Source organism: Lonchura striata, chromosome 1A (genome assembly GCF_050655825.1).
Source record: "Lonchura striata isolate lonStrDom1 chromosome 1A, ASM5065582v1, whole genome shotgun sequence".
NCBI lineage: Eukaryota > Metazoa > Chordata > Aves > Passeriformes > Estrildidae > Lonchura > Lonchura striata.
This window is the reverse complement of record NC_140741.1, coordinates 8,821,785-8,837,793: the sequence shown is the minus strand read 5'-3', so window position 1 is coordinate 8,837,793 and position 16,009 is coordinate 8,821,785. Positions and strand designations below refer to the sequence as shown.

The following is a 16,009-nucleotide window of genomic DNA, read 5'->3' as shown; positions in this document are numbered from 1 at the left end:
GTGAAGAATATTCCATTAAGTGAAACCAATTTTGATTGAACTAGCAAGCTTGTTTTTAGGTGAAGTCTCCAGTTTTATCAGCGATCAGTCTTGAACCTTCAGTGTTCAGCATTAAAGCCTGCTAAGCCAAAACCAGAAATTCAAATAATTAAATAGATGTGGTCATCAATAACAAGAAGAGGCTGACAAGACAAAAAGAAATAATTGTCATGTTTTTAATGCTGATTTGAGCAGCCTTACATGAAGACAAAGCACCAAACATTGAGTGTCTCTCAGCAAAGCCTAACAGCATTGGCTGGTTGTCCAGACCCACCTCTTTTTCAGTATTCATCACTGAAGGGGTATTCTGGATGGTCACGCCACCTGTGGAAAGGTCAGATTGGACAAGTGAGCTCCTTGGGTGAAGCAAGATATCAGATCACTGCAGTCAGCCTGTGCCCAGCAAGCCTCTTCCTTTCAATATATATGTGGCCTTCATGGAAGGCTATTCTCCTTACTCAGAAGCTGTTCTGCTCTGAATAACTGCCCCTGCAGAGTTGGAAGCAAGCCTGTGTATTTAAGGAGAGGACAGTGAAGGACCATTTTTCAGGCATAAAGATTGAATATCTTAAGGAGAGATGGGAAAAATCAACAGGACTCTGGATGTCAACTATTCTCACTAATTAACTCAGGTGAGTATTTTAGGAAAGGGGGATGACTTCACCATGTGTGCACTGTAGAAAGGGAAGACTTTGTTCAGATGTCTAGAAAGATGCCTAGAAATAAGGGCTATGTGTGAAGAAGAGGTAGAGAGACCAGACTCTTCTACTTGGTCTTATGCCCTTAGAGCTGGCATGAACAGGTCTGGGTCTAGGGTGGTGCTCTCCCAAGCAGCTGCCATCTAAACTAGGTCTGGCTGTCCTCTAGCTCAGCCTACATGTAGATACTCTGGCAACATCTACAGTGGCAGAGAATTTACAAATAAGCTTTAGGATGATGCAGTTCAGAGGAGGAAGGGATGGTCATGGATGCATCCTAACAAAGAGACATTTCAGGCATCTTTTTAGCAACTGCACACTCAGGGAAGGTGCACAATCCAGGATCATTGTAAAGGCAAGAACAAAATCCAGGGTCAATTTCAGGTGAAAAAATAACATTGTGTTTGCCCATTATTGGCAGACTTGAGGGAGAGGTAGCTGTTTTCTGTTCTGGGTTTTCTTGTTTGTTTGAGAAGCTGATGCTAAATCACAAGCCTTGGCTTGACAAACACTTTCCATTAGCTAAATGAAAAATTTCTGAAGAGCATTCTCAGGTGCACCATGGCAGCTGGCTGCCTTGCCTTACAGCACAGCGCAACAAATACTGGCGTTTATCCAGCTGTGAATCGTTCCAGTCTGGGAAGGACACATTTCACAATATTGAAGGTAACTAACGGGAAGGCATCAAACATTTTGAATTGGTTGTGTCAAAACATTTCATTCCAATATTCAGCCAAGATCAAGTGTTTACACATTAACAGATTGAGTTGGTTGAAAAGAAATCCCAAAAAACAAAACAAGCTGCAAAACTTTGGCTTGTTTGACTTCAGTATAATTTGATGATGTCTGAGTTGCCAGTGTCATTATCTCTACTTTTAATCTACTGAGCATGCTTGCTGATCAGATCTCACATATTCAAAAGTCTGAGTCCTTTGAGTGAAAATTATTCACTTGGAGGAAGGAGTCAGTGCAGCTTGGCATAACTGGTAAGGAGAAACATCCATAGCAGAGAATGGGAACATAAGATAAATCAAGTAGATACATTAATGTAAAACTTGCCCTGCACAATGCTTCCAGATTTCTCCAAGAGGAGAAGAAACAATTTCAGATTAAGATTTTCTGATGCACTCATGTTTTTATGAAACCTCCATTTTCTTCTCAGATGCTTAACTGGCTAATTCATTCCACTGATTGCGTTATCCTGTTTGCATGGGCTTACTCATACCATCGGAACAACAGGTTTGCACACTGTACCCTTATGATAGCTGATAAGGGGAAGAAGCAGAGAAAAGCTGGATTTTTCCATTCCTGCTGGCATGTGCATCACAGCAGTCAAAGGTTTTCCAAGAAGTTGACTAACCAAAAGTCTCTCTGTATCGTGGTTTGACTTTTTCAGATACAGATTGCTGGATGAAATAAGAAATGTGTTTAGGCTGGTAATTTGTCTGATGCAGTGTCAATGCCAGACACTTCAGTGTGGTAACGCAGAGTAGGCATCTATATCTATATATAAAAATCTATGTATCTGCTCCTTACGTGGCAACATCACTTTTCCAATAAGGCTTTTTTCATAGCTGAGATCAGATTGTGCTTGAACATTTTTCCCCAAGCATGGAGTTCTTGTGAAAGCTAGAGCTGCCAATGCCCCTCCTATGCATCCTGTTTTCCTTATCCTTGGTGGCCTCCTGTGACCAAATTCAGTCTAATAAAGCAAAGCATTTAACTTATTAGTATTTTAGATTGGTGGCTTAGAAAGTTCTTCCCCTGTGGGCATTTGCAGTCTTTAACTTTGCTTCTGGGAAAGGCTCTTGAATTTGCACCAAGGTTACATTTTGTGTATATAATTTTCAAAATTTAAATTATGCTATAACTCAATTTTGCTATATAAAACCAGACTGTGTCAGATGCCAAAACACACTTAAGAATCTCCTAGGCCATTTGTGAGAGTACTGCTAATTGATGGAGGGCTATTTTAAATTTTAAGAAACTAAACCTTCAGAGCACCTGGCTGAGCTTAAATGTGAAAAATGAACTCCATTATGATGCTTTAAACTTAGTGCATATTTTTGATCATATTTATGCAGCACAGTAAGTGGTTTGTTTGTTTCTTTGCAACATTTCCCTCTATCTTATGAGCAATGGTCAACATTTTAGAGTGCTATTGATGCTGTTGTCAATGCTTTTCATTTTACGCTACAACTTAGCAGGACACAGATAATCTAAGGTAAAAAGAGAAATGCTTGGAATTCAATCTCTAGCATTTGGCTACTTATTGAGTGCCCTGAAAAGGGAAAGCAAAGTTTGGTCATAAGCTGTAGATGCTTTTGAGCTGAAGGATAAACAAACAGCCTCATCCTGTGGAAGAGAGAGGTTGTTGGCTAGGTCTGAGCTTTCAGGTGAAGGAAAACTATATTGCGTGGTAAGCTTTAAGTGACAAGCAGCAAGAGATCAAGCCTTGATAGGTCTCAGAAGAGATAATTAGGAAGTGGTCTAGCAGTTTTTTCTTTCTGTTCTTCTGTTTTTCTTAGAAGAAGGTACAAATCAATTTTATTTGCTTCAGCTCCAATGTCCACACTTGTAGATAGGAATGGTGCTATGCCTTATCAGTGTCTGAGACCACTATTCCCACATAGCAGAAGGAGTTTAAGGAGATGGAGGAGAAATAGAACAGGAAGATACACTCACTTTCTACTAAGTGGGCTTTGAGAACCTGAGCTGCAGGCAATATTGTACACTTATTTTTGCAGTGGGTCTGGGAGCATATTCAGGCTGCATTCAAAGTCTCTCATGTTTAAGCCTTACCTTAGAATAGGGTTGTTTATGCAAAAGTTAATATTAAAAGGAAGTGATTTTTTTTTAATTCTCCAAAAGAACAGGAATGGTCTATGAGGATCTAAGATTTCTCCTGTACTTACATTAACAGTTCCACATAACGAACATTTTTGTTCAGGGCTTCAATTTCTTTCATCTCGTTCTCAGTGAGGGAGAAGTCAAAGATCTATTGGAAGAGATGTTAGGAATGCGTTAGCATTTCTTGTCATAATCAACCTTCATATGTTCCAGATTCCAGAAGTACGATCCCTCCTTCTCCCTGTATCTCTCCCACAAACCCATCCTTACTTGCATTTGCAGGAGTCTCGAGGACATGAATAAGCCCAGTCACATTTGCCTACACCTCTTTTGCAAGAAGTGGAAGGTAGTCTGGCAATACTGAGCCACCAGCTTTGAAAGCAGTGTATTTCCAGGGAAAGTAGGAAGCAGTGTGAGTACTGAGTGCCGCAAGGAATGCAGGAACAAATCATCTTATTTTTGGGTGGTAGTCAAACCAAATGTTTTCTAGTGGCGTGGTTGTGAACCTTTCTGTCAAAGTTGTGTGCAGCAACCCTTCTCTAGCAGAGCTGTCCCATACCTGAAGATGGGGCAGAACAATCAGTCCTTCCTGAGCTCCTGCAGCCTTGGGCTGCTGACCTACTGAGTTACCCCATCTTGCTTGTGCTGCTCACTGCAGCAGCTGGTGCTCTGAGACACACCACCAGCTGGAGCTTTAGCTGCTCCAGAGGGTCAAAAGACGTCAACATTTCCTCTATTTACTGCTCTATTATTGTCATACCTTGTTACCCTTTAGGGGTGGGGACAAGAAGCATCAAATGTGGCAAAATTTGCCATTGATCAAGTCTTACATATGTCTACAGAAAAAACAGGGAAATTACTTTCCATAGGGGCTAAGCCAGTGTAAGTGGATTTATCCATGTACTATTGGGGTATGAATTTACCTGGAAATTCTCTCTGATGCGTTGTGGATTGAAACTTTTTGGGATCACCACCACCCCTCGCTGGACGTTGAAACGCAAAGCAATCTGTGCTGCAGTCTTGTTGTACTTCTTGCCAATGGCATTCAGCAGAGGATCTTTCAGTAAAGGAGGAGAGGACACATTTACCCTGGAAAAAAGTGAGAAGAAAACAAAAAACCTCCTAATCTTTAATGTCAAAACCTTGGGGCATCTACATGTATGTGGACAGAACACTGTGCCTTTTGACAAGTAGGGTGAAAGACGAGAGAAAAGCTTTGGCTCTTAGGTTGGCGCATTGTCAAAGGCAACTTCCTGTGAGATGTCTTAACATTGACTTCGTTTCTCCTTCCTCACCTAAGCCTCACACGTTCCCTGTTCCAAACACTTGCCTTCTGTTAGAGGAGACCTAAGGCAACCTCCTATGCAGACACCTGGCATTCTTTGATGACAGCATGCAGCAGGAGTGTTGAAAGTTTACACTTACAACAGTAATATTTAGACACCGAGGTTCAAAATCACTTTAAAAAATGGGGGCAGAGGTATTTTGCATGGAGATCCAGCAGTGGAGAACTATGTTTCCCTGGATGTTGTCCCTCTATTTGAAAGTAACACGGGGACTTACCATGATTCATCCCTTGAGGTTCCCAATGGGCTGTACCCAACAATAACGATGTCATGTTGTCTGCAAAATTCTAGGAGTTTGGGTTGTGTGAAGTAGGGATGGCATTCTACCTGCAAGAGTAGCAGAGAAAGAATGACTAATCAACAGGACCAGACACAGAAGCAAAAGATATCCCAATATTTGTGAGAGCTACAGACCAGGTAATGCTTTCAGGAAAGGATAAATGTAAATTAGAGAATAGGGAAACATCCTCTGTGGTTATTATTCTAATTGTACGTTGCTGGGTGATTGATTTTTTTTTTTTTTTTTTTTTTTTGGGTTTTGGTGGACAGCAGATTAATATCTGCAACCATAATTTGGCTGCAGGGAAATTTTATTGGCCTGAAGTAGAAAGGTGGCAATAAATGGGGATTATGGAGGTGAGGCAAACTCACTAGATGAGTAAACTGAGAAGGTAACCCATCTCATGTGGGTCAGCTCTCCATTTCTCTGCCTCTTGCATTCAGGATGACTAATCTGATGTTGTTTTAAGGGAAGTGTTGGCATAAACTGTCCCAGTTAAAAAGGTGGGGGGTGGGGGTATTGAAAGGGTGAGATTATGACCTTGTTGCAAGGTCTGCCCTCCCACATTGCAAACGCTCTTCCCTCTTAGGCATGGATTTTCTGGCTGTGGTCTCAGACTCTGGGAAATGGATGTCTAAAAGGTGACAGGGCAACTACTGTTTGCAGTAGCTGCTATCTGGCAAGTTTGAAGCTATCTGGCACTTCTATGCTTGCTGGCCAGCTGCCCTAAGCTGACCTTAATCTCTTGCCTGGTTTTCCTTGACCCCAGGAAGCATCAGAAATGCTCAGTGCAGTCCTAGGGGCACGCCAGAAACTTTTGCACCTGCTGGGCATGTTAATACCAGGGGAGGGTGCTGGAATTTCCTATTCTCAGAGGCAGCTTTTCCCTCCAGGCCAAACACAGAACTGAAAGCTGTGGCCAGCCTCCTTGCCGTGCCTCATGGCCATTCCAAGCCCTCCAGGCTACGTGCTGGGAGTGGGAAGTTGGTCCTGGTTGGTCCCTGGCCTCATCTCTATTACTGCTAATGTGGATATTTGTGCCAGACAAGTCAGAAGGGCTTCCCAGAGATTTCTAGGAAATGCAGAGACCTGCCAAATGACAGAGCCAAAGGTACTGGGCACTCAGATGGGTCGCTGCCACTTGTCACCTTCTCAGAGCCTCACTGCTGTAATTTAACTCGGATGTGCTTGTCATCCTCACGGGATTGTTCAGCTCAGGCCAGTCACATAACAGGGTCTCCTTTAATTAAACTTTTTCTCTAGTTCTTAGAAATGCCTTATAGGAAAAGTACAAGACAGCAAGTACAGGAAATTCAGGAGTTGCTTCTAATGGCTTTTACACTTGAGAAGCCTGGAGTGACTCAGGATCTATAGAGTTGTGCTGGTGTCAACTAAGGTAGATATGGCTTCATTGAGCACTGGTTAAATCTGAATGGTTTTCTTGAGTCTTTTTGGGCTTGAAGTAAGGTACATAGCAGAAATCTAAGATCTGCTTTGACTCAGCATTGTTATGGAGCTTTGGCACAAAGGCACCGTTTTTAAAGTTCTGGAGCAGAAACTGAGGAAAGTGATTGCTCTAGAGCCTTCCAATATTGATCTTTAGCCTAGATAGGAAGAGTAATATTTTCAAGCTAGAAATGGAAGTATGGAGGGCAGCATCTGTGGCAAAGTTCACATGTACACATCACCTTTCTCTGTGTTTGCATTCCCCAAATGGCAGTGCCACCGTGGTAGGCACTGCCCTTGGCTTGCAGTCATACCTGGTTGCTAACAGGTTTGTACTTAAGTCCTGGCTTGTTCATGATCATCTCCAGTTGCCTGCGGTTGAAATTGGATACTCCAATAGACTTTGCCAAGCCTGCATCTTTACATGCCTCCAGAGCCTGCAAAGAAAGCAAAGACAAGAGGAGTCCCATGTGTTGGCTTGATTTCTTGGAGCGTGCATTTTAGAGAGAGGTGGAAGATAGACCATTATTGAGACCCTTTGCTGCAGCAGAACAAACAACTCTAGTAGCAGGAAGGCTGGTGCTGTCCAGACTCCAAAACCAAACTCACTTCCTGTGTCAACCTGCTTTCTGGACCAAGCCCTAATGTTTGTTACCTCATGTGAGGGTAGAATTTGTCTGGAGAGCAGAAAGATTTAACCTGAGATATATATATATACTTAAATGCCAGGCAACTTTTAGGGAGTTTTGCTCACTGTATGCTGTTTTAGCAGTGCCTCAAAGCTGGAGAAGGCAAAGTGAACAAAACAGATTGCTTTCCTGATAAGTCAATTTGCTCCTTTTGATTGTAAGACAGTTTTTCATATTAAGTCTTTATCCAGTGAAATTCCCTAAATATCTGGGAAAGCACATCACAAAACCTGCACAGAAAACTTCAGTACAGTATCAAGCAGAAAAAAGCAAAACAAACCAGTGGATGGGAGACAGGCATTCTAGATATTTTGCACTTCAGACAAATCCTAGTAGCTGAGAAACTCTAATGAATACTGGATATGAATATGTTCCATGGTCTTTGTTATCTTAATCTGCTGGGTTGTTAAGGGGAAAGGGGGTCCTTTGCTATGGTCTTCCCCTTTGCTGTCTGAAATTCTGCACACAAATAATTCAGCGACCCTTTGAGGCAGAGCAGACCCCACCATGGAGTTGGATGCCCTTCCAGGTTTTGTTATTCTTTCGGTCTTACAGGAGCAGAAAGCAGGGAGGTAAGACGCACTGTATGTTTGATGACCTCTAGTTGGCCTCATATGCCTTCTATCACTCAGTGACAAGTCAGCAAATACAGTAGTCTGGATTAATTTTTGCCAGCTAACACCAAACAGAGAGTGAAATTATCTGGATTGAGTTTGAGCCATTTTAATTCATATTAATGCTGCTGTTTGCAGGCACTCCCCATCACCTATTTTTTTCTTGGCTTATTAGCTGAAGAGAGTGGTTTCTATAGAATGACCTTTACATTAAACACCAGCTCAAAGATAATAATGTAGCAGAGTTGGAAGAGCTCAGATGCTTTTGACATCTGAGCAACCATTCTGTGAAAAGAGGGGAATGAAGTGCATCAGCCACATTCAAATGTAACATCAATAGCTAATGTGGAAGTCCCCCTTCCCTCTGAGACCCAGCCTGGATGGCTCATCTGCCAGGGGAAAGTTCAGGTCCTCTTTGGGCTCTCACCCCCTTCAAAATTTCACTTAGAATTTCACCATTCTTCTTCTTTATCTGCTGTACCTCAAGTAGAGCTAAACTGGGACATGACTATCCAGATCTGGACAGTGCAAGCTGAAGTGGAGCATGTAGTAGCACCTCTTATCTCTCTTGGTGTGAACTGGATATAATTAGTGATGCTATTTCATCAGACCTGGTGCAGAGGGAGAGCTGAGCAGCTCTGGCCATGAACTATAGAGGTGTCCATGGCTTTGAGATGCAGAAATGCGAGGAGATTGCTAGTCTCACTTTCTTCCTCACTGAATATCCTGAAGGCAAGTGACACTAGGCTTAGTGAGACACTGCCTAAAGTACTAGAGCACATCACAAACAAATCTAGGGTGCAATCTTTCAGGCAAATGCTACTTCCTTCCAAGTTTTCTTAGCAGAAAAGTCTTATGTTCCCATCCGATAGGTAAATTTAGAAGTGAGTGAACTTGTTCTAATAGCAAGTGATGGCAAGGTCTTGGGCTTTGTTTTTCAGGGGAGGTGTTTTGAGTGGGATGTTGATTCTTCTTTTTTTTAATAGCATTTTTTTGGTTGATTGTTTGGGGTTTTTTTATGGTGAGCTTTAAAGCAAAATCTGTTTTTTCCTGCAAGTGAAACGATATTAATTTTTTCAAGATGACCTAGTCTCTTCTGAGGGCTCCAACTTTCTCTTTCTGTGAAGATCTTATAAAGGGGAAGGATTGGTAAAAACCCAATGATAGGTAGGTCTTCAAGTAGTGAATGTAGAGTGCACACTCTTAAAGAGGGAATGTGGATGTCTGATGTTTCAATAGTGTTTTGTTATAAAAATAATTAAATGACAGCAAAGAGAACATGCTTAAAGAATGCATAAGGATAGAAGTAAAATTTATCTATGGAGCTAGTAGAATTTGATCCATTTGCCCTGTCAATTTGCTTCAGTTATGTTTATGAAAACCACAAGTAAAAATGAGAATGACTATCTGTGGGTTTAAAGCATATATTGATGGATGTTGTGTTTGCTTACCTCCCAGGTGGCACATAAGTCTGTCTCGTGGTAGATAAATTTTCCATTTTCATCTTTTGGGTAGAGTGCATCTCCAGGCTGAAAAGTAAAACCATACTGCTGTACTTTAAAGAAAAAAATTTTATTCCTTAGAGCAAAAACTTTTCCATGGGCTCTGTTTCTACTAGTAAACAACAAAAAAATTGAGTAGTTTTCTGAAACACCCTAAGTTCAGCAGGTCATTCATGCTGGGCTTACCACATCCTCATCTGCTGGCTCGTCCTTGGACACACTCCTGAACTGTCACATGAGAGTACACTCAGGAGCTCCTGGATAGCCTTGTTTTTCAGTAAACTTTTGACCTTTATGTTATGACATCCAAAAGACTCATCTCCTTCTAGAGGGCTGGGTTAGAGTACCAGCCTGTATTGTCTTCTACTTCTTTGCTCTTTGTTTTGGCCCTTCCTTTGCCTCCTGCTTGTGTCCTAGGCACTTGGGAACTGGACGGAGCTGGTACTCTCCCCAACAGCTGGAGGGTCCAGGAACTTCTGGCAGTAAGGGGCTATTGGCATAGCTAACCTCTTAAGTGCATTATCCACCTTTTTTTGGGCACTAGAAACTCTTTCTCTACTCTGTAGGCTTCAGAGATGATTTATGAGCTGATATCTCACAAGCACAGCTTTCTCTTATTTGCTGGTCATTTCATTGCTGTTGCAGGCAATGTATTAACACCTCCCTCCCTTGTGTCTGATCACAATTTCACTTTTGTGTTTTGCTGGGGTTTGGTTTTTCTTTTTTTTTTTTGAACAAAAACCCTTCGGTGATGTTTGACATTTGATCTGACTTCAAACCGCTACATTTCAAAGGCCTGGGTACAAGATGTTGATGTGGTAACTCCTTGGGAACATGCAGCTGTGACTAATATGATCAGTAACTATCACCTCCCAATTCAGTCAAGTTCAAATCCAAGGCATTTAATGGGAAAAGTAGGCCTAAGGAAAACACAGCCTCAGATTTCAGAGGGCCAAGGTCTCAGTTACAGGCATAAACCTCTCTCCTCCAAATGTGCTGATTTTCCTCAGAGAATTCCACAAAGACAACTTGTTGCTTTTGTTGCTCTGTCTTGCTGGCAAAAGAGAATATCTTGACTAGAAGGAGATAGGTAGCTGTTGGGTACATTTTTTTCTATTAGAAGGCAAAGTGTTTGCCATCATAATGTGAGGTGGAAAAGCTTTATTTGCAAAACTACCCCATGGTATTTTGGAACAAACCATTTATCCCATGATACCCCAGCATATTTTCCAAGGACTACAAGTTCAACATATTAAACAGTTGGACCTGTTTAATTTTAGTAAATGAGTCTGAATTCAGGATATTTTTACTCTGCCCCACTTCTACTTCACTCACTTTTATTCAACTTTTTTTTTTATAGTAGTCAATAGGCAGCAATTATATCAGCTGATTTACCATCCTCCTATTTTCCTCTATCATTTGTGTTTTAAAAATGAACCAAGTCAGGATGACTGGTGCTTGAAGATTAACTTCTCTTGACTGAGATATGGTGTGAACTACTCTGGATTTCTATAGTGATCAATTCTTCCTCCTCCTGCCTGCAGAGAATTCTGCAAGGTGTTGAAGTGCAGTTGTCTCTGCTCAATAGTTTCCAGGCAAAACTTTCTCGACCAAGCGATCTTTTGGAAGGGCATTTCTGAATGGAAGAACTGCCTGCAGGTGGATGAAGTGCTGAGAGAGAGGCAATGTTTTGATGGTGACAGGGGTCTTTGAAAAGGTCTTTCAGAAGCTGGTCACGTATTTTAGCTCTGGGTTCTCATGAGCTACACTGCACCAGTCATCCTATAAATGCTGGCATCTTCTCCTGCAGCTCTCTTGGAGATAGCTTTGTGTTTTACGCTAGATGAAAGGTATGCTTCATGCTGCTGAATGAGCACTCAAATTAATGTGGCAACATCATACAGCCACTGCCATTATGGGGGATCACATCTTATCATGTCAGGTCCAAAGTCTGGAGGCACTCCAAAAGATATCAGACAGCTTACTTGCTAGTTTAAAACCCAGCAGCTGTTAGCCACTGAGACTAAAAGTCCTGCTCCCATTATAATTTTCTCACCAACATACATGCAGGAAGACAATTCTGCATATCCCCTTGCTTTCATAAAATGGTCTTTGACAAGCAGGCTTTCTCAGGAAAGCAATTTTAATAACCTGTGAATGCCTGTTCTACAAACAGAAGGGCAACAGGAAGTCAAATAGTAATGCTAATGATCTGTTTTGGGTTATTCTTTTAAAATTACAAGATACTTACATGAGACTAAAATATCTGCTTTCCTATCAGATGACAGAAGCATTAGTTTGGGACAGATTTGCAGATAATTTAGTGCACAAGTTGATGCTTACTAATGAATCAGTCATCTGAGAAGAGCCCCCCAAAAACCTGCTGTTTTTTTACCCCTGAAATACCTATGGCGTATGAGCTCCCCAGTCACAGGGAGGGCACATGGTGGCCTGAAGGAAACCTGTTTCTGCTGGTTACTGCCTTGCTAGGGTGGAGGAGCTGAACAACACTGCTGGGGGCTAAAGGCAGGAAGGACAAAAGTCCTGAATGGGAAATCTATGTGGGGAAAAAAATACAGGGAGGTATAGGCTAATGTTCGGTGGTAAGTGAATAATTTCACCCCATGTGGTGGCCATTCTTGAGCTGTTGAAAATCAGAGGGGCTTTGCTGAGTGGCGCTCTCTGAAACCATAGTCCTCTTGCCCTGCCTGAAAGCCCTGTGACAAAGCTGGCTGGGCTCTCAGGGGCATGTTTCTTACTGTTTTCAGGGTGGTACTGTAAGTTCTATCTTAAGTATATCACTGCTTCCAACCAGGGACTGCTTTTGCTAGACTTCTGGGGAGGAAAGCACCAATGCTTGCAGACAGACTAGGGGGGAGTAGGTTTTAGAGTTACAGCTGCATGCTCCTCATCAAAGGCAAGCATCACAGGCAGGATGGGTGTATTTGTGAGAGAGAGAGCAAAGAAAGGAAACCTGTCACCACTGCAAAAGGATGGGTTTTTTTCATTTTGTATTTGACATAGAAAAGTGTATATTTTTCAGGAAGAAAGTGACTGATTTTTTTCTCTCCTCTCATGAGAACCATGAATGAATCTCTAGGTCTGCTACTCCTTTAACTACTCAAGATTGTTGATACAAGCCTCAGGGAGTCAGATGTACATTACTTTAAAGCCAGCTGTCTGTATCTTTATATTGTGAGACAATGACCTTCACTATGTGGGAGAATGAACTACTAAAGAATACAAACACAAGAAAAAGGAAACAGGAAATTGCTAGTGGTGGGAAATTTTCAGAAATGTACCCAAAAGGATTCCATACGTGTGACTGTATAAATAAAATTTTAATATCAGAGTCTAGTTACTCTTATGCACGTCTTAATAGGATATGGCTTCCTCAGGGGGGAATAAAAGGGCTGCAAGTGTAATGTGATAGCCTCATTGGTAAATTGCTTCCTATGAGATAGTTCTGGTAATTTGGAGTCTGCAGCAAAATACGATTTTAATAATCAGAGATTTATCTTTCTTGCAAAAAGAGGCCAGTTTAGAGCTCAAACCTTGTTCAGAGACAACTAATTGCCTGACCCTATTCTCTCTTACAAGAAAGATTTAATTAGTTCAAAACTACTTAAATATTTTGACTATGCATCTCTTAATTTCATTTTCTGTTATATCATGTACTTGTAGAGGAAAATTGTAAAGCAAGGTACAAATAGCTGTGAAAGCAGAAAGTTTGTGGACTTGCAAGAGGGAGGCATGCAACTATGATGTGAGCTCCCTGCATTCAAAGGGCTTGCCTACAAGTTGCCCAGAGCCAGAAGTATGGGGGAATATCAGATTTGATCATTTAAGAGTGAGAGATGGACAACCCATGTTTGGCACCAGTTGGGATCTAGCGAAGCTGAGTGCTGCACTTACAGAGATTAAGATCATAATCACAATTAGCCCAGCAACTTTAATTTGGGACAGAGTAAGGAAACCAAAATTGATGATATTTTACCTTTCCCTCTTCCCTTCTGAACTTTGCCCTTGGCCTGTTACTGCTTCGTACAAGCTCTTTCCTCCAGTGACTCTCTCATCATGGCTCAGAGGTGATTCAGACATATGTACTGCTCAGTTATGGTAATTTTTCAGAGCAGGAGCTGCTCAGCCACTGTTGGGAGACCTGTCCTTCCAGCAGAAACACTCCAAGCAACATCTCTCCTGGCCTGCTCTCACACCACCTTATATACGCTTCTCTTTGGGTGAGCAATGTGCAGAAATACATGTATGCAGTATATGTCAAAATATGTATGTTATCTGCTCAAAATGCTATTGACATCCTAGGGTGGAAGCTGCAAGGATAGGCTAGATGGAGACCTTGGTTCAAGCTAAGTTCATGCACTTTTTCCAAGCAATTATCCTTTTTACCTTGAAAGCCATTGGCAGCTCAATAATGTAGAGGTCAACATAGTCCAGCTGCAGGATCTTCAGGGTTTTCTCCAGCGTGGGACGCACCAGCTCTGGGGGGTGGCAGGTATTCCACAGCTGGGGAGGCAAGCATAGGCTTTCTTTGGGTGCCAGGAGGAACAGAGAGCCAGCTGAAGACCCCCCAACACACACTCCCTCCCTCTTGTCCTTCTGACAGAGTCCATTATGCAGAGTGCAAAGACATCATGGTCTCCATCCCTGCAAGGCAGGGCTGAGGGCCTTACCTTGTCTTCTGTCAGAGCCAGGTGCAGAGGTTAAGGCAGGAATTCTTGCCCAGGACTAATGAAGTATTGACCCAGTAAAACCATTACATATTTTTTTATTCAGGTTCTTCTGAGCTGAGCATATTGCAAACTCTTGCTCAATGAACTTGGATTCCTTTTGTTTTCCAAGCATATGCTTTCACTGAAAATCTTTGTTCCCACAAGGAATCCATGGTCAGTTTTATGCTTGAAGGCAGAAGCTCGGATCATGCAAGTTAGCTATTGAACAACCAAGCACTAAGAGAATTTTCTGGTTTTCTCCTGTGGTCAGGGAGCCTGAGAGACTGCCTGACCTAGGGAAGTTTTCTTATTCCCCAGTCCTCACAGGAAGATGTCTTTGCGTTTAGTCACTGTAATGCAGGTGTGAGTAGATAAAGCACATTCTCCTGTACCTCTTTAATTCAAACTGCTTCCTTTCAGGGTTATGCCCCGAGGTTGCTATGGAGCGTGCTCAGCTGGTGAGTGTTCAGCACTATCTCTAACTGAACTCTGTTGATGCAAGTCTCTTGCAAGAACAAAATCATGGCATGGTATTTAGTAACCCAGAGCTCTTGGTAAGCTGATTGAGTTTTGCCGATTTTAACTGCAGCAGAATTAACATACAATAGAAGGTTTTTAGTGCCATTTGAATGTGCACAATAAGTTGGGCTCTTCTTTTTTTTTTTTTTCAGTATACAAAACTAACGTGTGGAGTCCCGTTGAGGTTTTTGTCACTTTTGCTGGTTGGAAAAACCAGCTTTTTTCTGGTATGGTCATTGTCTAGTCAGTTCTGCCACCAAAGCTGACAGCCCCTGCATGCCAAGGTATAGAATAAATTTTTTTTAAAGACACCAAACTTGAGAGAAGAGGGAAAAGAGGTTGATTATAGGTGTTAAAGGGCATAGCTTGTGTAAGTTTTAAGTAATTTAGATGCTTATGGGTTTTTTTTAAACTATGTTATAGTTATTCACCGAGAAAACTATCTGCTCAGTTCTTGCCCACAGAAGCAAGGGCATGTTAAGCTGTACTGAGAGCAGGACATCTGACCCTGCCCTAAGGTGACAAACCAAAGCAGCTGGAAATTCATCCTAGACCTTTCTCAGCTGTATGCTGCAAGATGTGAAGAGTTTATGATCAGCAGACAACGGTAAGAGGTTAAGGTGTACTACAGTAAGAGACAAAGGTCCTGTTCTCAAGAGTTTATGTTGTTCCACTGGATTTACTGAAAACCTTTGGGCTATGTGTCTTTTAGCATTTTACATGCAAAATGAGCTTAACTCGCATTTAAGCAAGCAAATTACTTTGTAGACCCTTCATGTCCAGGTTGTTACTGTGTTTTAGAAATTTGGTAACTTGAGATATATTGCCTAGGAGTAGTTTTTCTGAGTGCCCTTTCTAGCCCAGTTCTATTGAGCTCAGCATTTGCCTGTGAATATGCTACCCTCTAAAATCTGCAGATGTTCTGAAGAACCAGCCTTTAAAAACAGCAAACATTTGTACTATGTCAATGCATTGATGCCATGGAAACTTGAGAGCTTTATAACTGTTTTCATTATTTGTACAAGTTATTGTATTATCTACCTAAGCAGAAGCCATGTTTGAGCAGTCAAAGCTGCCAGCTGGCTTTGGCATTTTAGGACACCACATTCCCTGGAAATGTTACTTCTAGTTTAATGAAAGAAATATCCTGGGATGAAAGAGGAGACCAAAAAGGTCTTGCTGTATAAGCCAAGTGAGATGTTGGCAGTTGATATAAAACCTCTAAAATTTCTGGATGCTGAGCTGCTCTGCCTGATCAGGCCGCCAGCAGCGAGAGCCAAGCGCAAGTGCTGATGA

General features: G+C 41.9%; 1 protein-coding gene across 1 annotated transcript in view; it reads right to left on the bottom strand.

Moving 5' to 3' along the window:
* Positions 1-201: 201 nt before the first annotated feature.
* The window catches only part of AKR1D1 (aldo-keto reductase family 1 member D1), a 34,785-nt gene continuing 18,977 nt past the window's right edge, over positions 202-16,009 (bottom strand). The window contains exons 3-9 of the mRNA XM_021539204.2: positions 13,872-13,988; positions 9,414-9,491; positions 6,974-7,096; positions 5,151-5,260; positions 4,511-4,676; positions 3,653-3,735; positions 202-363 (exon numbers count right to left, since the gene is read on the bottom strand). Of these exons, the coding sequence (XP_021394879.1) occupies positions 321-363; positions 3,653-3,735; positions 4,511-4,676; positions 5,151-5,260; positions 6,974-7,096; positions 9,414-9,491; positions 13,872-13,988 (720 nt within the window). The 3' untranslated portion in view covers positions 202-320. The remainder of the gene's footprint in view (positions 364-3,652; positions 3,736-4,510; positions 4,677-5,150; positions 5,261-6,973; positions 7,097-9,413; positions 9,492-13,871; positions 13,989-16,009) is intronic.